This window comes from Carex rostrata, chromosome 16 (genome assembly GCF_964058835.1).
Source record: "Carex rostrata chromosome 16, lpCarRost1.2, whole genome shotgun sequence".
In the NCBI taxonomy this organism is placed as follows: domain Eukaryota; kingdom Viridiplantae; phylum Streptophyta; class Magnoliopsida; order Poales; family Cyperaceae; genus Carex; species Carex rostrata.
The window spans coordinates 2,863,085-2,888,759 of NC_135933.1; the positions used below are offsets into that span (position 1 = coordinate 2,863,085).

Sequence of the window (25,675 nt, forward strand, 5' to 3'; positions counted from 1 at the left end):
AAAATCTAAGCTAAGGTACCCAACTCATACATTAAACTTTTGAAATTATAACTTAAAATCATATCAGTATGCATATCCACAGATATTCGGATATCAGATATCAACATTTAATTTTTCAAATATAGATGTTAACATCTTTATACACCTATAAGTATATGTAACTAAATTGCTAGTGCTTTAGATCTCGGGGCAACATTTGAAATGGTACATGTATTTAAATAAAAGTGCCATTGTGCCAACGCTTCAACATAGCTTAAACAGGACAATTTGGTTATGTTTAATTATGGAGTAGGATTAAATTGCTTATTCCATCTTACTCGTATTTTACATCTTAAATTAATCCATAACTTGAACTACTAAATAAGGAGTAAGATGTTAGAAAATAAATCCATATCTATGATAGTAAGTCCTACAAGTGGAGTACTTATATTTTACATCTTACTTGGTAGATCCATAACTTAAACTACTAAATAAGGAGTAAGATGTTGGAAAATAAATCCATATCTATGATAGTAAACCCTACAAATGAAGTATGAAAGTAGCCGAAATTTTTAAAAGTATCATTTTTCAAAAAATGATAAATCAAAAGATCACGATTTTGTGAAATTTAAAAAATAGCATGGCCGTATTTCTTAGGTGCGGCCACCTTTTTTTTTGTTTCAGGTTAAACTGTTGCACGAGAAGGCAAAAAAAAAAAGTTGGCCGCATTCCCTAGATGCGGCCACCAGAAAAGTAGCCACATTTTCTAGATGCGGCCATACTATTTTTCAAAATTTCACATAATCATGATCTTTTGGTTTATCATTTTTGAGAATATGGCATTTTTAAAAATTTTGGTGAAAGTAGATTAACTTACTCTGGATTAACTCATCTCTTACTCCACCTTAATCACCTTACTCCTATTAAGGCAATATAATACCCTGCCTAAACTGGCTGTGCTACACAAGAAAATACCAAACAAGCGAGGAATTGGAAAAATAAATTGGCAAGGCAGAAATAAAAAAGACAAGAATAGGACTCTCAACATACTAAATTTTTTGAAAATTAAATTTCTAAGCATAAAATAAATCTTTCCATAAGCGAAACACCCCTACACTTACAACCTCTTAAAACAGTAAAAAAAAGAATCCCAAAATTAACCATCAAATTTTCCATTCAAACCAGTTTCAGTAAAGGCTAAACCCAAAGAATTGGCTGATAATTATCCCCAGCCCCATAGAAATTGCCACAAGAGAAGCAGCCCATGTGAGTTTCTCAGTGATCCTCGGGATCCGATCTTTAAGTGCTTCTGTAAATGAACCAATAAAAACTGTGTAGCTCCCCATGGCAATCACGGTCCCCACAAGAAACATCCCCAGAAAAGCAGCCCCCGCAAGCCGTGATGGCAGTGCCAGTGCCGGCAGAACCATGATGAGTGCATCAGGCTGCAAGCCGTGCACTATACCAGTAGCAAATGTTGCAAACCCAATTTTTCTCTTCTTGATTGGCACAGGTTCCAGAGAGTCTGAATTTGGAATTCCAACATGGCCCTCGACACCAGCTGCGGCCGCCACAGGGACCTCACTGGCTTCTCTGATGCCAAAGGCTCCAATTGTGAGTAAGGTCAAACCGACAACACGAGTTCCCCAGGTGCGGAGTATCTCGATGTGGAGGCGGTCTTTTAGGAGGAGGAAGACAAGACCAAATATGATCTGGCCAGCATCATGACCACAGCCCCAAAGGGCACCAACAGCAGCACTCTCAAGGCGGGACCGGCCAATGGAGAGCGGGGCCAGTGCAGCTAGGTGGTCAGGCCCCGAGAGGGTGTGAAGGCAACCAGCAAGGAACCCCGTCCAGGCGCTGTTCAAAAGCTCAGTGTTTACAATATTAGTAGTTGCGGTTTTGGCAGTAGTTGCATGGAGAGTGGCAAATGCTGGTGCTGGTTGAAAAAAATTGAGTAGGAGAGAGGAGAGTAGTGCAAGTACACTTGCAGAGATAACCTGTTTATGAGAGGTTATTTATCAAATTTGTCAATATAAGAAAGTATGGTTTAATCAAATGCAGAGTCTATAGTCTATGTCAATTTTAGCTAAACTCTATGTAACCACATAGGAATGAGAGAGTATTTATCAAATTTCAGTATAAGAAAGTTATCTGTCTTTAGTAGGGTTTATTTTCCAGGAGAACTGGACGATTAAAAATAAACAATGATGCCAATTATGTCAGTAAGAAGATAAATATTAAATAAACAATAAACACACAGAGTGACCAAATCACAACTTTTAAGGGAACAAAGAAGGTGATATTGTTGTAGGAACTGGTATAGTACCACTAAGGATATGCAGTATTGGTATTAACTTTAATTGGAAAATATAATGGCGTAGTTTCTTTATCGAGTAATTCTAGCATGCATTTAATTTTTATGGTATACATTTGATATCTTGAAAAATACTTATCAAATTAATTAATTTTATAATTTAAACAATATTTTTCAAGACACCAACTACTATCTATCAAATAAATTGCTAATTGAAAAAGTGCAGTTCCCAATAAAAAATAACAAGTATCCCTTTTCAATACAATATATTCAAATACTCAACCAGGAATAAAAGTCATCACTATGAACTTGACTATACTCCATAATTCATTCAACATTTTAGGCAAACCCACCTTTTCAAAGATAATTAATCACCCAGTAGGTCATGGTTAACAAAAAATAAAAATGATAATAATATAATGGAAACTAATATAAAGAATAAGTTCAAACTTAACGCCTAACCTTCTACCAATATACAGAAATTTCACAAGTAATTCTCAAGGGTAAGAACAATCATCGGAATTTTATGCCTAATTAACCTTTATATAATGGAAACTATCAAACTAATACAAAGAATAAGTGCAAACTTTATGCCAAACCTTCCACAACTATAAAAAAAATTCACAAGTAACTCTCAAGGATAAGAACAATCATCGGAATTTTATTACAAACTTAAATGCAAGAAAAGAGGAGATATATAAACCCAACAAAAAAGAAACCCATTCCATGCCTCCTGCTCAACTCAATAATTTACTTAACTTAAATAGGAAACGAGCCCACAACATAAAAAAAAACGTAAATAGCATATTTTCAGAGATACATTACCAATAACACTTTAATTAAGTCAATAAATTAATCATGAAACTCAAAATTGCACCTTTCTAAAACCTGAAGAGGCCAATAGCCTCCTGGCCGGAGATTCAATACATGACTGGGCCTCTTTATCCTTCAATTCATTCGAAATCAACGGGAACCCATCGGTCAAAGAGACTGGAGGTGGGCCCTCCTGTTTGGAGAAGTGCTGAAGAGTCTTGGAGGGACGCCTAGAGAAGAAATGGAGAGGCAGTTTTGGCGCAAGAAAGGCGCGAGAGGCAAGAAGACGGGGCCTGAATAAGGCGGGAGCAGGCTGGGGCGAAGAGATAAGTCTCTCCATGGATAAAGAAAAACGAGCTTGGGTTGAAGGGGTTTTTGTTCTTTGTCAGATGAGAGACGAGGGGGGGCGACCGCGAATTGTGGAAAGGCGCAAGATATTTCAGATAACGGGTTATTGGTATCTGATTCCTCCCCTACAATACGGGCCGCAAGAAACATGGGCCTGTCTCCCTCTGGTCTTGTTTACCTGAGATGGCCTTCGGTTGGCCCAAAGAAAACTAATTAAATACAAAAAAAAATGGAATAATTTGTTTGCAACACACTAATCAACATCCATTGTGGTTGTTCGCTAGTCTGGATTATTGGGTAAGGATAAAGAAATATTTTACACCATGTTTGGGTGTGACCTAAAGGGTGAAATAAAGAGTTTAGGTCTCGTTATTTTCACTAAACATGTCTTAATTGAGCCGGACTAAGATAGCATAAGCCGATCTTTAGGCCGACCTAAATTAAACCACCTCACATGGTGGTTTAATTTTTATTCCACTTCGTGGCCTAACTTGAATAATTATAATAATATTTTATTTGTATATAATTATTATATAATTATTAATAATTATTATTAGTATATAATTATATAATTAATATCCTTTTATTAATAATTATATAATTATTATGTTATATTGTTAATATATTAAATAATTATTATATAATATTATAATATATTATAGTTATTATTAATATATTAATATTGTGTAATTAGTATCTTATTAACGATATATAACTATATAATTAATATGTTATATTGTTAATATATTAAATAATTATTATTAATTTATAATTATATAATTAATAATTAATATTGTTAATATAGTAAATCATTATTATAATATATTATAGTTGTTATTGATATATTAATATTATATAATTAGTATCTTATTATTAATAATTATGATTAATATATAATTATATAATTAATATTTTATATTGTTAATATATTAAATAATTATTTGAATAAGATTATATAATTAGTATTTTTATTAATAATTATTATTAATTTATAATTATATTAGTATTTTATTATTACTATTTTTTATTAATCTATTAAATAAATTTTATAATAATATATAATATATTACAGTTATTATTAATATATTAATATTATATAATTAGTATCTTATTATAAATAATTAACCAATTTAGATTTTCAAAACTTTAGTTCTACACCAACTCTAATCAAATAAGGAATAGTTTAAGTTATGATTTAACTTTAAGCCTCAACTAAACATGAATAATTTAGACCAGCCTAAGTTAAAATAACCAATTTACACCTCCTTAGCTTTAGGCCACAACCAAACATGGGGTTAGAGTGTAGCTATCGTGGTAGTGTGGAAAAAACGTGCCGTGCTGTACTGTGACTAACACGCCGTGACTTTGGTCTCGTGCCGTACTGTGCTGTGACCAAGTAAATAGTGACCCGTACCGTGCCATGATCAAAATATCAAGGGGTGGTCACGGCACACGAATAGCCACGGCATGCGAGTCACGTCGTGACTCACGTGCCGTGACTATTCACACATACTATGTCCAAACGTAACTAGTCAAATTTCTCACATTTAACTATATTTCATAATTTAAGTTAGTTTTTTCAATATTCACCATTTGATTAAGACCTAACGGTCCTAATTACACGTGACTCGCGTGATTATGTGTTGTGCCGTGATCGGATCTTTCGCGTGCTGTGCCATGACCAAAATGTCTAGGAGTGATTACGGCATGCGACACGCAAGTTACGGCACAGAATAGTAACACATATCGTATCGTTCCATACTGTTATCATCTTGTTCCGTGACAGAACCAGCTCCACCGTAGCATTTTTCCCACACTATATCGTGGTATGCATATCGCACATTTGTTCGTGCTCACTAGTGAAGTCAGAATTTTCATCCGAAGCTAGCAAAATTTAAAGAAAAGAAATAAAAATTAACTACTAAAAATATGCTAATTAAGGGCTAATACATAATTAAAAGTTAATTATACAACAAGAATAATTTGATGCTTGGAGATATATTTTGGACCTAATTGAAACTTAAATGAGGCAAAATCTCATTTACAGTTCTAAGACATATTTCTGATAGTACAAACAAACCAATTTACTGAGATGTCATTGTAACCACTTTAATTATAGAATGGTTTTCAAAATTCGAAACCTTAGCAATTATAGAATAATTTTGAAAAATAGAATAAAGATGGTTATGATAGCGTCGACCAACTTCACAAGTTGACATCATTCTTTGCTGTAAATGAATTATAATATTTTGTTAATTACAAACTTAGTATTTTATATAAAGTGAAAAGTTGTATTTCAAAAGTGACGGAAATTTAGTGCAAAACTATGTTATCCTGACACTCCTGGAAACTCATCGTACCCGTGTCCGACACGTATCCGACACCGACACACCTCAGACACGGCCACGATACGTATCAGACACGCCAGCTGGCGCGTCGCCTTACGTGGCGTGTCCTTAGTCCTTTGATACGGTCTCTGACACGCTTTGACTCATCTGGATACGGCCTAGACACTGCTCTGACACATCTGGATATGCCCGCCCGAGAGGTCGCTGCTCTGTGCACCCGGTCTACTGTGAACCCCGCCAAATTTTTTTTTTCCAGCGCTACAAGCCGGATTCAAACTGGGATTTTGGCTATAAGCGTCTAAGACCTTAACCACTGAACCAATTTACATTTGATGTTATAAGCTATTAGCTTTTATATTTATAGTAATCTAGAATTTTGATATTTAATTTATATAATAATAGTATTATTAAATTAATTATATAATATAATAAGCGTGTCATATTCTTGATTTTTGAGAATTGCCGTATTGCCGTACCCGTGTCGTGTCCGACACGATACCCGTAGCCGTATCCATACAACATAGGTGCAAAATGTATGTGAGACACCTGTCGGTAGGGATGCAAATGGGTCGGATATTATCTGACCGTATCCGCATCTATATCCGACAATTAGATACGGATATCCGATATCTGAATATTCCTGGATACGGATACGGATATGGTTTTTAATTTTAATTATCCGTATCCGAATAGTAAATATATACAATATAGTATACTATAAATTGTGAAAATATTTATGTATATATCTATAGATATCTGATATCCGATCTGTATCCATATGTACGATCCGTCTAATATCTGATCAGTATCCGTATGTATTCGTCTAATATCTGATCAGTATCCGTATGTATTCGTCTAATATTCGATCCACATCTATATTCGAAAATTAAAAACAGATACGGATATAATTTTATCAATATCCGATCTATTTGCACCCTACCTGTCGGTCATTCTTTTATTATTTATTTACAACTTTACTAATCACCAAACCCCACAAACTCTCACTAATTCACATACCTCACTTCTGTCTCTCTTTACTATCTATTTTCTTTCTTGATGCATTAATTGAAATTCGGGAGAAATTGAAATGGTTCCTGAACGTATAAAATAAGAGAAAGAAGATCAAGTAGTGTGTGCTTGAGTCATCCTGAAACTTCTTGAACAAAATTAGATTTACCGACTTTAGGAAAATCCCATTTTTAGGCTTCCTGCCATGCGCTCCTGCCTAATCTGTATCTCCAACTTGCACAGCTGCACGCCCAAGTTGCGATTTGGGAGCCCTAAGCCACTACGTGCGGTGCCCAGTGCCCCCATACGGGGAAAGGGGGAAGGTATTTCGTTGTTAATTGAGTTTCGTCATTTCGTACTATGGATCACAGATTTTGAGACCTACTCCTGCTTCAAGGTAGTTTCGTAAATGTTCGTGCTATGAACTTATATTATTGGTTTGAAAGACTTAATAGTCGATTCAAACCGTTCAACATGATCTTCATATAAATATTTACTTGTAACTTAAATTTTCTTAGATGGGTATAAAATTACTTGATCTGAAAATTCTAGACCATCCAACTAATTTTCTATCTATCTCAAATATTAGTAAAAATATTATACACAAATTTTGAAATTTAATTTGCAAGGACATATTTACATGTAGATCATGTTGAACGGGTTTGGACCGATCATTAGAATTTAAAAACAAAAATATTAATATGTAGTACGGATCCATACGCACTATGATACTATGTATAGTATCATAGCCTCACTCAATATTTTTTACATATAGTTGGAATTCTTAAGTACTAATTAATGAAATTTCGAACTTTAGACAATTATTTGGTATAATGGGATTATACCGGGTTCTAATCGGCACAAAATCGTACTAGTCATATTCATGGTTGTAATTAAGAAATGTTGAATTAATTCAACCAAGATTCATGTCCTCTTTTTTATATTGTACTATGGTTCCTTTGAACTAATGTCATTATTATATAAATACTGGTGATTGAATAATTAATTATCTTTGGTTATGTTTCACATTGCTACTCTTTTTGTTTCTTATCAGATTGTATCCGAATTACCGCTATACGTATATTTATTCTTTTGCTTGTTCTTGACCATGTGAATTAAATTTAGTTTGTCTTCCCCTCCGTAATAAAGAATAATAAATGTGAATATTTTTTTAACCAGTAGCAATTTGGAATGATATTTTTAATTACAAAAGATACAAATACTGAAATCTCAAACTTTAAAATTACGAAAGGTCATTATTTTAAATTATAATAATAAACAAAAATAAAGGTAAAAGCGTCATTTCCATATAAAGTAAACTATATATCTTTTTCTTCTGTTGTATAGACTTTCAATAAAAAAAAAAAAAACTTAAAATGAATTCAAATATTTTCTATTTTTATTCCGAACAACAAAGTTCCATTAAAAATCAATTCTATTGAATTGAAATCAATCCAACTCTATAACTGTTTTATTCCGATCACAGTGAAAATCCAATGTACAAATATTGTATGATGTTGGTAGTCAACCGTTTGTTACTTTATTGGTGAGAATTGTGTATATTTTTTGCGACACACATGTCACACATATGAATAGTTTGACAATTTTTTTACCAACACAAGTGAAGAAAAACTAGAACTAATTAAGAATGGCTGTAAAACTATATTAGCTACGGCAGTAGATCTATTTTCCGTATTGAACTCCTATTTATTATCCATCAAGCGTGTTCAACTAATTTGTATAAGTTGAGTAATGAGTAGGTATAACAAAACTTACTTCATTTTAAAGCCTAAGAACATTACATGGAAGTGATATGAAACTACATGAAAAGGGCATTTTGATCTTTCAAATTCCTTCAATATCTTTATCTTTAAGAGTAAAGCTTAGGTGTTATGGATAGCATGAGGCATTCCGTGCTACAGTTTCAAAAATATATTGTATGAATTTCAAATTTCGATCTAAGTAGCTCAGTAAGTTGGTAAAATAATGAACTTGTAGAATACCAATTTTTACTTTTGTTTAGAATTTTTCTTTTACTATTTTTTATGATTTATGAAAAATGACAAAAAAATGACTTAAAAATAAAAGAAAATTGCCAATGTTTTAGACTATTTTTTGTCATCTTTCATAAATCATTAAAAACAGTAAAAAAGTTTCAAATATAGTAAAAATTAGTATTCTACAAGTTCATTATATAACCAATTTACTGAGCTACTTAGATTAAAATTTGAAGTTTATAAGCCATAGCACAGAAAGCCTTATGCTATTTATAACACCTAATTAGCCTTACTCTATTTTTAAACAATTTATTATTTTACTATTCCAATTATTATTTTTATCCCTTCAACTAGTGCAAGAAATAACATTATTTTAAGTCTTATTGGAATAACACCAATCTATAGCTATATCTTAATTTGCTAAATGAGTTCCTAATAAGGTTCAAAATAATAGTCTAAGATGGATTTGATATTGTTAAATCTTGATTGTGGGCGTTCAAGTTGTTTAGTTGGGATTAATTATCTACGTGTATTAATTTTTTTTGCCCAATTGATGTTTTGTGATATGGATTACCGGTGCATAGTGTAATACTAAAGTGCTCTGTAAACTAAAGATGTATTATTATTTTCCGAATGTTTTATAAATACTCAAAATTAATAACAAATTACCGAATCTAACCCGTTTTTCAACTTATTTCGAAAACTAGCCAAACCGGTTATTGGATAACCGGAAAAACAATTTCTTTCCGGGTCACGAGTGACCGGATTTGGGGCAAGAAACCGGTTAACCATTAACCAAAAATATGTCATGGAACCGGTTATTGGTTAACCGGATTCTAGGTCCGGTTAATAGTTAACCAGAAAGGTTGTTTTTTAAGAGTCCGGTTATTGGTTAACCGGATTTGTGAATTTTGCTTCTTTTTAAAAAAAAAAAAAAAACAGAAATTTCTAATTTGTTTATTTTTTGTATTAAAATATTAGAAATGTTGAATATATTTCTTTAAAAATAGATGAAATACAATATAATTTGATTTATTAGAAAGACTGCAACAAATAACCTGGATCAATATTTTTCAGGCCGGATTTTTCACGGTTGTAAGAAAAATTAATATATTTCTTTATATGTTATTGAAAAAAAAATAAAAATGCTTGGATTGTGAGTTATTGATCCCAGTTCAAAAGTCACTTCTAGGTAATTCAGAAAATATTGTGATCCTTCTAATACATTTAATTTATAAAAAGTTGTATCTATTTTTAAAAAAATAAAACTTTAATTTATTTAATGATTGTTTTTCAAAAAGAATTCTCAAAATAGATACAACTTTTTATAAATTAAATGTACTAGAAAGATCACAATATTTTCTGGATTACCTAGAAGTGACTTTTGAACCGGGATCAATGACTCAGAATCTAAGCATTTTTATTTTTTTTCCAATAACACATAAATAAATATATTAATTTTTCTTACAACCGCGAAAAATCCGGCCTGAAAAATATTGATCCGGGTTATTTGTTGCAGTCTTTCTAATAAATCAAATTATATTGTATTTCATCTATTTTTAAAGAAATATATTCAACATTTCTAATATTTTAATACAAAAAATAAACAAATTAGAAATTTCTGTTTTTTTTTTTTTAAAAAAGAAGCAAAATTCACAAATCCGGTTAACCAATAACCGGACTCTTAAAAAACAACCTTTCCGGTTACCCACTAATCGGACCTAGATTCCGGTTAACCAATAACCGGTTGCATGACATATTTCCAGTTAATGGTTAACCGGTTTTTTGCCCCAAATCCGGTCACCCGTGACCCGAAAAGAAATTGTTTTTCCGGTTATCCAATAACCGGTTTGGCTAGTTTTCGAAATAAGTTGAAAAACGGGTTAGATTCGGTAATTTGTTATTAATTTTGAGTATTTATAAAAAATTCGGATAATTTTGGTTCTCAATCTGAAAATTTAAAATTTCCAACGACATATATACGAGTAAATATACATATAAAATCTTGTCGGAAACCAAATTGTATCTAAAAATTCTGGACCGCTCATAAAGAAATCTTAGCCATTTATCTCATTGATTAACAATTCAAATAACCCACCAAATAGGTAAAGATACAAATATTTCAAGAAACCTGTCACAAAGAATCTTATTCTCGTATTTGCAAAGCTTATGATGATATGATTAAGCTGGAGCACGCTGACCGTAAAAAGCAATAACAAAATACTGCTTTGTTTCCTGAACGAGCTACCACCAGACCGTCTCAATCATGCTTGACTCAACAATTTTAGACATCTATTCGGTTCAAATATAAGAAATATTTTAAAACCAAGAAACTTAAGTAGGGGGTTCTTGTAGAGTGATATGGATTTGTATTTTTTTTTTCCGTAGTAAGAATTTTTTTGTTCAATGTTCAAATAATAAATTTGAATTGTTCACGGCCTTCATATGTAATTTACCTGTAAATCAAATTTTATATTTAAATAGATAAATTATTATTAATCTAAAGCTTATTAATCATCCGAAAAGTAGTGATTATTTTATCAATCTAAAAAATAGTTTAAAACTCTAAAAATAATTTCAAATTTGATTTATAAGTATATTTTCATATGAAATCACGTTGAATAGTTTGAAAATTATTTAAATATTAAAAATAGAAATATATAAATCTACACCTATCAATATATAATATGGATGAGAATCTATACTCTTCTCTCAGAAAAACAGAATTTATGTTTTTCTTCGTGCCAACTGTTCAAATATTTTCAACATTTTAGATTTTAGAAAACACTATCTGATACGGATGATTTGTGAGCATTGTACTAAAGCCTTTGACATATATTTTGATTTAGTGTTTGTACTTTTTGTTTAAAAAAATAGTTGTCAACTAGTTTATACAGAAAGAGAAATTAGTGTAACAATTAAAAGTAGAACAAAGAAAGAGAAATTAGTGTCTTTGGCAAATTTTAGAAGCTTTTTTCTTCTTATTTTCATATATCAAATTTCAAATCACCAAAATTTACAAATTAAGACCAACAAGCATGACCCTTATCTCATGCTTAAAAAAAACTTATATGGTTATACCTTGTTTTATTGTACGGTTAAATTTTCAATTAAGCCTAACAACTCATTCGAAACTTATGCATTAACAAATGAGAATCAAGTGTCCCCAACTACTAATTCATATCGCCTAAGGTACCTCAAATTTTTAGTTTGAATCCGGTCCGTTAGTTATATACTAATACAAAAAGAGATCTCGTGCTTTACAGATTGGGGAATCCAAACATTGTATTACCTTTGGAGTCGTCCAACTACAAATTTGTATCCTGTTGGGTTACCTCAGAGTACAATTAGAAAATCCGGACCGTTATTTAACTCTGGCACAAATCTCAAAATGGACATCTATATTTACAAAATAGGTACCAAATTTGTTTGATTCATCTAGAAATAAATCCAGACAGTTCTTTTCCAATTGTACCCTAAAGCATCTTAGGTGTGCTCCAATTGGGGTTACGCAGAGGGAGAGGAAGGAAAAAACACTGTGCGGAGGGAAACTGTGTTTCAAACCGCAGCTGTCCGAAGATTTCACTGCTCCAGAATTGAAGAAGCGGAGAGGAAGCGGAGGTGAACGCGTACTGTACGAAGGTGAACGCGTATTGATTTTTGGCGACAATGTTCACCTCCAAATCGGGGTGTAAAGATCATTGTTCGGGGTGAGCTTCACCTCCGAAAACTTCCTTCCCCTTCAATTTATGAGGTTTTCACCCTCAATTGCGGAACACACCAGAGGAAACAGATCCTCTATCTACTGCTTTTGACTTGTTTGAATGTAGGAATTTTATATATCACAACTACGATTGCAGTTTAAGATGAATTCATATCACATGAGATAACATAATATTTCTATTTAAATCTGAACCGTCAGATTAGAATCCGCACGAATTAAGAGGCACCATCTCACTTTAGACTAAATTAATCTGGATTCTGATCAGATGGTCCGGAGTTAAACAAAAATATTCTGTTACCTCAGAGGATATGGACTTGTTTAAGCTTGCTTATTTCTTCTTTTTAGCACCAAATGACAAGCAAACAATTTGAATGTCATGTTGATTTTGTCGGAGAAACCACTCAAAAAGGGGGAAAAAATTAATGATTATAAAACACATTATTCCGCATGGTTGTTCTGTGGCAAAAAGTGGTATGCCTTTCAAGGGAGACAATACTCTCGAGTCTCTCCTCCTGACGACATAATTATTATCTAAAGAATATTTCAAGTGTTAATCCAGGTAATATATATACTACTTAGCAAAACAACCATAGAAAGTATGTGAAGTCATCTTTCCACTGGAAAACAAGAACAAAAAAAAGAAGAGAATGGTGGGAAAAGAAATGAAGAGAAGGAGAGAGGAAGAAATAGTAGAGGCTGCCTTAGCAGCAGCTGGAGCTGCATTGGCAATTTCTGCTATAAAGAAGATTTTTTCTCTAATTCTGCATAGATGTCCGAGTTCTCTGATCGTTACTCCACCTCATTTTCTATTTGTCATTCTAAACCTCGTCATCGCCTCCATATTAGTTTTCTCATTAGTGGAGGTGCAGCCAAAAAAGAAAGACCGGGCGAGAAAGAAGAGGAGAAGAGATGGAACTTTTGCAACCGTTTTAGATGTAGAAAGCATACAAAAGAAAGAGGAAGAAAAAGAGGGAGAGGGAGAGGGAGAAGGAGATGTAGAGGAATTGAATAGACGAGCCGAGGCGTTTATCGTGGCATTTCGACATCACCTGAGGGTTGATTCATTTTCTTCAGGCCCTCGTTGAAACTAGTGTAGTTTAAAAATGAAATTTGATAATAAAAGTTTGTGATTTTTTCTATAAAGCTAGGTTGGGTTTTTTGTTTGTTTATTCATCAGTTCAGGCTGGGTTGATTTGTTTCCTTCAGGTGTTTTGTAGGTGCCAGTGCAATTTTCATTGTTTGTTAGTTTCATTTTGGAGTTAAGAGTAAAACAAGACAATTTATTTTATTTTAGTGTCATTTGAGGCCGAACCCAAAATGATTTAAATTTGATGAGCCGAAGCTAAAAGAGAGCCTTTGCAAGTGTTTTTTTTTTTTTTTTTTCTTTTCTGAAAACAGCTTTTGCATATCTGTTTTCCTTTTCAAGTAAAGAACCATTCAAAATTGACATTGTATGATGTACCATACATCATTTTAGATAAATTGATAAACTTTTCCCAAGGAAATATTACTACAAAAATAAAAAACAAAATGCCAAGTAGACAAAATATTCAAAACTTCCCCAAAGTTCATTCCAAAACAGAAATTTGACTGATTTTACCAACATTTAAGTTAAGGTAATTTCCAGAAAATATAAACAATGGATAGAATACAGATACAGCATTAGGAATCCAACAACAAAAGGTGCCTTTTACAATTAACAGAAGGCACTCAATGCATCACCAGATAGTCAAGAAAAGGAAATGACAACACATTCCACTGTCAATTCTTTCTGTTACATGAAACATTAATTTGATTAAAGCGCCAAGATTTAATTTTAGCTCAAAAGAGCCTAAAAACAAAATCAAGCATGCTAGTGTCATTCACAAAATGGAGCAGGTTGTGTGACCCTTTTTCTTTTTCTTTGCCTTAGGAGGTTGGAGAACAACCTTAATAGCCGCATCGAACACAGACTTCACATTCTACACCAAAAAAAAGGGGGGAACATGGCCAAAAGAATAAATTAGAAACCATAACAGTAGCATGATAATTTGCTAATAGAAAAGGGGGTTGTTAGTTATATACTTGTTGTGTCTTGGAACTGCACTCGACGTATGCTGGAGCTCCTATTAACTTCCTCAACTCCTCCCCCTTCAAAAAAAAGAGAAAAAAAAAAAGCAAAAAAATCAGAATAAGGCAATTAATTAAAATTTTGACAAGTAAATAGCCTAATGGCTCAAATGGTATTATAATGAGATACCAAAGATGACTTCAAGAGGTCATAAGCCCCCATGGGCAAGAATATAGATGTGGGACTTTTCATTTTTGTCCATTTAATTACAAAAAAGAAAAAAAAAATTGATATTTGATAAAAAGCTAAATGATTCAATTAGTATTACCTGAGCTGTAGTAATTGCAGTAGCACCAGGGTGATTAGCAAAGAATTGTTTGTCATCTCTAAGATCTGACACATAAACAAGTGAAGAAATAGACAGTCAATTAGTAGGTGGCAGGCCTAACTGTTCATTTTACTAATTAAGATTGTTTCTTTAAATGTAGATTAGTCAATCGCTTATATATTGATAACTAGCATATCTAATTTCACGAAGGCCCCACCAGTAAAACTCAAAATAAAAAAGAAAATATAAAAAATGGTTTCCTTTATGGCAAAACTATTGAAGCACAACTCGAGCTGATCTTCCTATTTAAATGGTACAATCGTGAAGAGACACACGCTATGTAAGTAATTTTGAACTTTACCAAGCTTTGTTCCAACAAGAATAACTGGCACGCCGGGAGCATAATGCTTAAGTTCAGGAATCCACTGAAAATTGCAATAAATTAAAAAGACTCAAATTTAATACAAGCAACAATGAACTTTCAAATTAACTTTACAATAAGTAAAAGTTTAGGGGAAAAGTATAAACAACTTTGTTACCTTCTTTGCTACATTTTCGTAGCTCGCCTTGCTAATAAGAGAGAATGCAAGTAGAAACACATCAGCCCCACGATAGCTCAATGGCCTTAAGCGGTTGTAATCCTCTTGCCCTGTTTAATTAATTAGTTGACATTTTTCCAAACAAAAACTTGAGAAAAAGAAAAAGAAATATAGAGAAAGGTAATTACCAGCAGTGTCCCAGAGGCCTAAATTTATTGTGTTACCATCTACCACCACATTTGCACTGAAATTATCAAAAACTGTTGGGACATAATCCTGCCTCCAAAAAAAATAATAGATCAGAATGGAATTGCAAGAGTTGGAAAGCATAATTCTTACAAAAAAATAAAAAGAAACAATAATGAAGCATAGAAACATAAAATATTTAGAAAATAAGAAATAAATCAGATAAAAGCCTGATTTTGTCTGATTTATTATTTATCATACATGTTTCTGGAAACAGGTAGCGAGACAACAGAAGTCAAATTGAGCATAGTTAGATAATAATCTAATCTGAAGAGACAAACAGTCAAAATAGTTCCAAATTTGCACAATGTGGACTTCTGTGTTGGAAACTTTTACATCTGTGTCCATAGTTATTCTATTGATTGCCCCATCATTTCAAATGCATATTGAATAAATTTTTGTGAACAATCGCTTGGTAACTTTTCAGGGGGATATTGCAATATATATTTTTTAAGGAAAAACAAGTGTCGTATGCCCTCATTTGCTTATATTTACAGGATATAGTAAAACAGCTTTACATTTATTATACTTGATTTATGTTTTGTTTGCTCACCCTAAGATATGCCAATATTACAAAATAGTCAATATGCTCATACACCCTAATTAAAATAATGTTCTGGACACATTGGTCAAAATCATACCTAAAACCATGGGGGAGGGGGTGGGGATATTAATTTCTCCCCCTTTTGTGCATTAGGACTTTTCAAAATAGAAACTTTAATTACATTTGTATTATGGGAAGAATCACAAATGGAAACCCATAATAGAGAAAATTAACAAGAATCCATGGTGGAACTTACAGTTGGGAAGGTATTGCTGGTGTATGAAATAAGCATACAGGTCTTGCCAACTGCGCCATCTCCAACAGTAACGCATTTTATGAACCTCGATGCGCTCATCTTTACACAGATATGCAGAGAAGAAGTTCCTCCTAACTTGGTTTTATGCTCTTTTTCCCTTTCCTTGAGTTGTCAACCTTCAAAACCTCTCTTTCTCCATTGAAGCAGAGAGAGAGAGGGGTCCAATTCAAGGGGAGTAATTGCCTCCCACTGGTAGGTGAGGGATGCACTTTTGAAATTTTTATTCATTTGATAGAGAGAGTGGGTATAATTCTGCATATTATTTAATTACAGACAGGCAAGAATGCGATATCAGAATTCTCTGTCGCTGTTACTTTGGAAACTTGGTGTAGCATGCAAATTAAAGAGCTACCGAAATCTAAAAAATATGCGTCGACATATATAAACCATGACTGTCGAAAAGTAAATGATATATTTAATAGGTAGATAAAAAATGTTATACGCCTATAAAAAGAAAAAAGTTATTAATTTTATGTTTGAATAGAGAGGAGGGTGAGAGAGGAGAGAGAGAGTGTGTAGATATGATCATATGAGCGCAGAGTCTCTGTCTTTATCTCGATTAGAGTGCGGCGGAGAAAAAATTCAGTAATAGCGTAGCGACTGCCGAAGTGTATTCATGCAGATCCGGTCATGAAAAGAGATGAGAAATAAAGAAATATGACAAATAGTCAAAATAAGAGTGTAAATATGTAGAAATAAAATAATACGGTGGACTAGAAGAATTGAAGAGAATAAATGAGTAGATCTAGGATTAAACGTCATTTGATGTGTTGTAAAGAATTTTTTTATTAATGAAATTGTTAGTATACATTTAAAATCATTAATCTTTAGAAAAAAATTAAAAAAATAGTATATTTTTATTGGTGTTTGATATTTGTATCGTAGATAAAATAATATTAAATAAAAATAAATATAATCTCATATACCATGTTACAAGTAAATTAGTAAGGATAATATATTAAACATTAAGACATTTGTTTTTACTTCATCTTAATTTAAATCACGAAAAATATGGTTGAGGAATATTGGGTACATAAATTATTTAGAGATTGAAAATATTTCAGGGCGGATCGAAAGGAAGATGTTTTATTTAGTTTTTTAGGATGCATTGTCAAGGATCATAATCTAATGCTTACAAGTAATTCATAAATTTGTATGTTTGATTGAGGTAGAAAGCTACATTTTTTACTAATCCTTGCTACTAAATTTTACTATCTTTCTTTTCTCTACATCAAAATTTGTTGGTCTATCGATCTTTTGATTGCAATATAAAACACACTAATTTTTAGAAAACATATAGCCAGAAAATTAAGGTCATCGTTGCAAATTCGTATTGAGATCGAGTTGTTTGATCAATATCAAAAACTGTAGAATTGTACATATAATTATGCCAGAACATATAACAAAAGGATAACATTTTTGTGACCGTTAATTTTCATCTTTTCAATGGAGAGGTTTGATGTTGTCCCGTGACAAATTACTTTGGGGCCCTCAATACATCGGATTAATTAACGCGTACTTAATTTAATTTATTACCGTTTTTGTTGTCCATCTCTCCTGTATTGCATTAGGCTATAACATTCTAGTGACTGTTAATTTTCATTTTTTTTTTTTTGAGAGAATTTAATTTTCATATTTTTAATGGAGAGGTTTGATGTTGTCCCGTGAAAAATTACTTTGGGGCCCTCAATACATCGGATTAATTAACGCGTACTTAATTTAATTTTAATAAAGCATTGACGTAGTGCCGCTTAATTATAGACCAACCCAACATTTTAATTATATTGATTGATGTGTAATTGATATGTAAATCGTACCACTCTATTAAATATTAATAGATCACTAAAATCATCGGCACAATTTTGTTTGCTTCCGACTCCCAAGTGATAACGATCTATAATACTTTACTTTTGTACTGTTTAAATTTATACTAAAATAATTCAAATTTTTATAAATTTAAAATGTTAATGTATCTTTGAAATTATTCCAATTGTTTTGAAGTCAAACGTACCAATTATCTTGATAACTTTGAATTCATATTAACTTCACTTTATAATTCACTTTATAATTCAGAATAATTAATACATGTTTGGGACTAAAACAATAACAAAGTTCAATCAGATAATTTGTGACGGAGCTACATTGAATTAGGAATAGACAACTGTTTACTTATGAATTTTGAAAATCAAGTATATGTATAATTGAGTTGTTTCTTACTTCTCCAAAAAAAAGCATTTATCTCTAAACAACTCACAATCTGATTTAGTTAATTCACAACATTTCACAATACACTAGTCATACTGGAGCTGTTCGGCAACACCTCTTAATCCTAGTTAGGATTAAGTCTTAAGGAAGCTTAAGGAACCGATGTTCGGTTGTCTTAATCCGTGAGTGATAGCTAAGGAGGCTAAAAGAAGAGGTAGAGGTGTCTTAAGACCCGGACAGAGGATTAAGATCCGGACAAAAGGAGGCTAAAGGAGATAATCTTAATCCGTGCTAAGGAACCGGTGTTCGGCAGAATTAAGCGGCTAAAAAAACTAAATGAGACTTTTAATCTTAAGGAGCCTTAAGGAAGCATTGCCGAACAGCTCCACTAGTAAAATTTATTACATGTTCCTAATAAAAAAAATCCGACTACGCTAGATAATAATCTTCATAATTCTCTGGTTCCTCTTTTCTTTTTCTTTGAAAGAAAGCAAAAGGCCAATGATCGGCAGATTCACACCAAATGATTGTTAAATCACTTCATTACCTCAAAATGGGAATCAATGAACTAACTTTAGTGGGTCAACCAATCCATGAATCTAACCAACTCTATTAGTTTAAATTTTATTCGTACAGTATAGTCGCTGATCAGCTAATCGTGCAGAGAATTATTTGCAGTTGTTGTGGAAGCTATTATGCATGTAACAAAGTTAACATCATTTTCAAGCAAAAGAAAATGAGGAGGGTTCAAATGTCTTTATTTTTAAAAACTTTAATAACTTAAAATTTAAATTTTAAAATTTTAAATAAAACAATTGGATATGAACTACATCATTTTATCTATGCACGTGTAAAAAATTATGGCATTTCAACTTTGTTTTGGTTGTTATCTTAAGCTTGTAAAAATATATATTAATGTGGATAATTTCTAGACGTTAATTTTTTTAACTTATTGATTCACATAAAAGCAAAGTCAAAATGTGATAATTTTTTATGGCCACATAGAGAAAATAACATAGATCACATTTAACGGTTTTATTTTGACATTTAAATTTTAAACTTTGAGTTATTTAAGTTTTTAAAAATAGAGACATTTGAACCCTCATCAAAGAAAATTATATTGTATTAATTTTACGATCAGTACGGGTTAGAGGAGAGTTCAAATGCCTCCATTTTTTGTGCCTCCATCATGCTTCCATTTTTAAAAACTTAAATAACTCAAAGTTTAAACCTTAAACATCAAAATAAAACCGTTAGATGTGATCTATGTTATTTTCTTTATGTGTCCATAAAAAATTATCACATTTTGATTTTGCTTTTATGTGAATCAATAAGTTAAAAAAATCAACGTCTAGAAATTATCCACATAAGTATACATTTTTATAAGCTCAAGATGACAATCAAAATAAAGTTGAAATGCCATAATTTTTTACACGTTCATATATAAAATGATGTAGTTCATATCCAACGGTTTTATTTTGAATTTTAAGATTTAAATTTTGAGTTATTAAAGTTTTTAAAAATGGAGGCATGATGGTGGCACAAAAAATAGAGGCATTTGAACCCTCCTCTACGGGTTATGTGCAGAGAATTTAGATAATTTAGACAGTTTATTTATGAAAAATTATAAATTTACGATGTAAAACACTCATGTTTTTTTTATTCACAAAATTTTAGTGAGAAAAAGTTTCTATTTTTTATTTGTTTATTGCGGAACTTCTCATCGTTAACAGGGAATCCGTATCCCCTTAGGTTACCTGTATAAAAGAAAATTCGGATCGTTCTTTAATTTTGGTATTTCTGTTGAAATGACACCTGACTCTGATCTACGAGTGAATATTGTTATAAAATTATTCAACAAGTTTGTCATTTGAGTATATGACTCGTATATCTTACAATCTTAATTTCTAGGGTCATTATATAAAATAAAACCATTCGGCACAGAAATGGAACAATTTTCATCAATTTTTGGGTCTATAATCATTATCGCCAACCAAATCCAGTATTAAATTTTAATAATCCGAATATGCTATTCTAATAATTCAACTTGGAATACAGTGATAATCCACTGTTCTGTCTGTTCATGTAATATAGATGGCTTGTCTAAAATAAATTTGTTGTCAAATTTAAGTGCTCCAAAACCTGAAAAGTCCGATCAAATAAACGTGTAGTATGCAATAAAATTGTGTACATGTAGAAAAGTCTGTTTAAGTGAAGATATATCTATGCATTTTTTTTATTGTTCATTCTTTATAAACTGTATTTTTTTTTTCTTGTTGTCACCAGTGTTGTAAATAACGGTATGTGGTCGTCGGACGGACAGAGTACCGCCAAGCGATTAATCGGTATGCGGTCGATTAATCAGAATTATACAAACAATTTAACATTTTTATTAAATTTATGTATATATATCATAATTTATTTAACTCATTAAACTTATCAAATAAACTTAATTTAACTTAATTAGTTCCATTATTATAACATGACATTATGTTTATATTTTCTTAATGCATAAGAATTTTCATGTGTAAGTAACACATTTATTTAATGAAAAAATAAATTCAAGAATTAAACATTTTCAAATACTAATAACATATTATTTGAAAGAAAAGAAACATTCTAATATAAAACCACTAAATTTAGTTTATGATAACAACTTAATTTCATAAATAAACACGTCGTACTAATTGAACAAATTATATCAGTAAGAAAAATATAGGGTATATAAATAAAGAAGAATTAATCAATTTCAAAGTAAGCAAAAAGAAAAAACATATATAAAAAATATTGGATGTATGTCCAAGCACAAATAAAACTACAAAACACGATTTATAAAACTTATTATCACACACTAATCACAGAAAAAAAAAGTCAATGTGAAAAATAAATATTTATTGGAATAAACAGGAATAAATGGGAATAAACGGGAATAAATGAATGATTAAATGGCAAAATGGCTGATTAATTGTTTTCATCCGCAAACATGCATCTGCTAAGTGTATTCGTAACGGTTTGGCCATCGTTAGCGATTAAACGGCTGTTAAGACAATTTTTTACAACACTGGTTGTCACACTTATATAAGGAGGACATATTTAAGAATTCTTTTAATGGCTTTCAAGTGTAATTCTTTGGGATTTGCTTGATACCTAGCACATAGACATACCGCAAATATTATATCGTATCTACTAGCGGTTAAATAGAGTAGGCTACCTATCATAGCTCGGTATTGAGTGATGTCCACCGATGTGCCATTCGGATCCGAGTCAAGATTTGCATTTGTTGCCATAGGCGTCTTGCTTGTATTGTTTTCAGTCATCCCAAACTTCTTGATCAACTTCTTTGCGTACTTGGTTTGGCTCACAAATGTGTTATCCATGAGTTGCTTGATTTGGAGTCCCAAGAAGAAGTTTAATTCACCCATCATGCTCATCTCAAATTGACTACTCATAAGAGAAGAAAATCCTCGGCAAGTGCCGCATTAGATGAACCAAAAATTATGTCATCTACATAAATTTGCACCACTAAAAGTACTTCATCTCTTTTCTTGGTGAAAATAGTTGTATTATTTTCGCCTCTTATGAATTCATTATAAATTAGAAAGGATCTTAGTCTATCGTACCATGCCCTAGGGGCTTGTTTGAGTCCATAGAGTGCTTTGGTAAGTCTATACACATGGTTAGGAAATGCCGGGTCAACAAAACCTTGAGGTTAGTTAACATATACCTCCTCATCTATAAATCCATTGAAGAATGCACTTTTAACATCCATTTGAAACAATTTAAAATTTTTATTTGAGGCATATGCTAAAAGCATTCTAATGGATTCTAGATGAGCCACGGGTGCAAAGGTTTTTTCAAAGTCAATACCCTCTTGTTGTTTGTACCCTTGAGCTACCAACCTAGCTTTGTTACAAATGACATTTTCATTATTCCTAAAGACCCATTTGGTTCCAATAATCATTATATCATTTGGCTTAGGTACAAGTTCCCAAACTTTGTTCCTTTCAAATTGATCAAGTTCTTATTGCATGGCACAAATCCAATTAGAGTCTACATTTGCATCTTTGAAATTTTTAGGTTCAATGTGAGATACAAATGCACAATGGCCAATCATTTAATTTAATTCGGACCTTGTTTTAACCCTTTCCCGAGGATCCCCAATTACATTATATATATATATATATATATATATATATATATATATATACACACAGAGAGAGAGAGAGGCTAATGTGCTTTCGGTAGCATATGGGCTGAAATACACACAGTCCAAATTTAAAATTTCAAAATCCAAAAAGTCGATCTGAATCATTCATCTTGTTCTCCATATTAATATGTGCTTGGAGACCAAATTTTACATTTTTCTGAATTTTTTTACTATTTATTAAGCCACTTTGAAAATCGCTGATCTAACGATTTTACTATTTTGTTAAGCCACCGTTGGATCAACAATTTTCAAAGTGGCTTAATAAATAGTAAAAAAATTCAGAAAAAAATGTAAAATTTGGTCTCCAAGCACATATTAATATGGAGAACAAGATGAACAGTTCAAATCTACTTTTTGGATTTTGAAATTTCAAATTTGGACCGTGTGTATTTCGGCCCATATGCTACCGAAAGCACATTAGCCTATCTCTCTCTCTCTCTATATATATATATATATAGTGACTAATGTGCATTCAGTAGCATATGGGCCAAAGTGCATACGGTCCAAATTTAAAATTTCAAAGTCCAAAAAGTCAATCTGAACCGTTCATCTTGTTCTCCATATTAATATATGCTTGGAGACCAAATTTTATATTTTTCTAATTTTTTTTTACTATTTATTAAGCCACTTTGAAAATTGTTGATCCAACGGTGGCTGCTGATTTTACTGTTTTGTTAAGCCACCGTTGGATCAGCAATTTTCAAAGTGGCTTAATAAATAGTAAAAAAATTCAGAAAAATATAAAATTTGGTCTCCAAGCACATATTAATATGGAGAACAAGATGAACGGTTCAGATCGACTTTTTGAATTTTGAAATTTTAAATTTGGACCGTATGCACTTCGGCCCATATGCTACCGAATGCATATTAGTCACTCTATATATATAGAGAGAGAGAGAGAAAGAAAGAGATGGGCTATGGTGCATTGCAATGCATGGAGAGGTTTGTGCATTGGACCATAAATCTAAAATTCAAAATCCAAATGGCCGATCCAAACCGTTCATCTTGTTCTCCATATTAATATGTGCTTGGAGACCAAATTTTATATTTTTCTGAATTTTTTTACTATTTATTAAGTATTTTACAAAATTGTTGATCCAACGGTGGCTTAACAAAACAGTAAAATCAGCAGCTACCGTTGGATCAACAATTTTGTAAAATACTTAATAAATAGTAAAAAAATTCAGAAAAATGTAAAATTTGGTCTCCAAGCACATATTAATATGGAGAACAAGATGAACGGTTTGGACCGGTCATTTGGATTTTGAATTTTAGATTTATGGTCCAATGCACAAACCCCTCCATGCATTGCAATGCACCATAGCCCATCTCTCTCTCTCTCTCTCTCTCTCTATATATATATATATATATATATGAGGAGGGATCAAGTTACAACAATTTTTGAGTTACAACAAGTTACAACAAGCATTTTCTACATTTTCAAAGTCCAAATCGTCGATCCAAACCATTAGATGTGATCTCTACAATAAAATGTGCTTGGAGACCAAATTTTACATTTTTTGAAATTTTTTTACTATTTATTAAGATGGGTACAAAAACTAGTCAAATTCATACCATTGAATTTTGTACCCATCTTAATAAATAGTAAAAAAATTCCAAAAAATGTAAAATTTGGTCTCCAAGCACATTTTATTGTAGAGATCACATCTAACGGTTTGGATCGACAATTTGGACTTTGAAAATGTAAAAAATGCTTGTTGTAACTCAAAAATTGTTGTAACTTGATCCCTCATATATATATATATGGCAAAGGCTTCTATGGACATAAGGACCTATTTGTAAAATGAACATATTTTTATTTTCAAAATTCAAACAGTCGATCCGAACCGTTCATCTTGTTCTCCATATTAATATGTGCTTGGAGACCAAATTTTACATTTTTCTGAATTTTTTTACTATTTATTAAGATGGGTACAAAATTCAATGGTCTGAATTTGATATTTTTTGTACCCATATTAATAAATAGTAAAAAAATTCAGAAAAATGTAAAATTTGGTCTCCAAGCACATATTAATATGGAGAACAAGATGAACGGTTCAGATCGACTGTTTTAATTTTGAAAATAAAAATATGTTCATTTTACAAATAGGTCCTTATGTACATAGAAGCATCACTCTATATATATATATATAATGTAAGAGGAAGAGTAATCTACCGAAATCATATTAGTCACACACTCTCTCTCTCTCTCTCTATATATATATATATATATGAGGAGGGTTCAAATGCCTCCATGTTTTTGTGCCTCCATCATGCCTCCATCTCTCTCCATCATTTTCAAAGTTCAAACAGTCGATCCAAACTGCTCAACCTAACCTCCATACTAAAATATGTTTGGAGACCAAATTTTATATTTTTAGAAATTTTTTTACTATATTTTTAGATAGGTACAAAATCAGTAAATCTGAACCATCTAAAAACAGTATTTTTGTACCTATCTAAAAAAATTCCTAAAAATATAAAATTTGGTCTCCAAACATATTTTAGTATGGAGGTTAGATTGAGCGGTTCGGATCGACTGTTTGAACTTTGAAAATGATGGAGAGAGATGGAGGCACAAAAAGATTCAAATATTTGAACCCTCCTCTATATATATATATAGAGAGAGAGAGAGATTGACTAATATGCTTTCGGTAGCATATGGGCCGAAGTGCTACCGGTCCAAATTTGAAATTTTAAAATTCA

General features: G+C 31.7%; 3 protein-coding genes across 3 annotated transcripts; 1 reads left to right on the forward strand and 2 right to left on the reverse strand.

Annotated features, from left to right (window-relative positions):
• Positions 1-966: 966 nt before the first annotated feature.
• On the reverse strand, positions 967-3,545 carry LOC144567493 (chloroplast protein FOR GROWTH AND FERTILITY 2-like). The gene is made up of 2 exons (XM_078317638.1): positions 3,174-3,545; positions 967-1,979 (listed from the first exon to the last, which is right to left on the reverse strand). Exons 1-2 carry the CDS (start codon positions 3,447-3,449, stop codon positions 1,167-1,169), a joined length of 1,089 nt encoding a protein of 362 aa, XP_078173764.1. The 5' UTR covers positions 3,450-3,545; the 3' UTR covers positions 967-1,166.
• A 9,603-nt stretch (positions 3,546-13,148) lies between these two features.
• LOC144567093 (uncharacterized) lies at positions 13,149-13,809 on the forward strand. Its single transcript, XM_078317148.1, has one exon. It carries the CDS (start codon positions 13,182-13,184, stop codon positions 13,617-13,619), a length of 438 nt encoding a protein of 145 aa, XP_078173274.1. The 5' UTR covers positions 13,149-13,181; the 3' UTR covers positions 13,620-13,809.
• Positions 13,810-14,154: 345 nt separating this feature from the next.
• On the reverse strand, positions 14,155-16,780 carry LOC144567090 (rac-like GTP-binding protein 6). Its single transcript, XM_078317144.1, has 7 exons — positions 16,498-16,780; positions 15,640-15,727; positions 15,452-15,561; positions 15,274-15,337; positions 14,913-14,977; positions 14,599-14,664; positions 14,155-14,495 (listed from the first exon to the last, which is right to left on the reverse strand). The coding sequence occupies exons 1-7, from the start codon at positions 16,594-16,596 to the stop codon at positions 14,397-14,399; spliced, it is 591 nt and encodes a 196-aa protein (XP_078173270.1). The 5' UTR covers positions 16,597-16,780; the 3' UTR covers positions 14,155-14,396.
• Between the last annotated feature and the right edge of the window lie 8,895 nt (positions 16,781-25,675).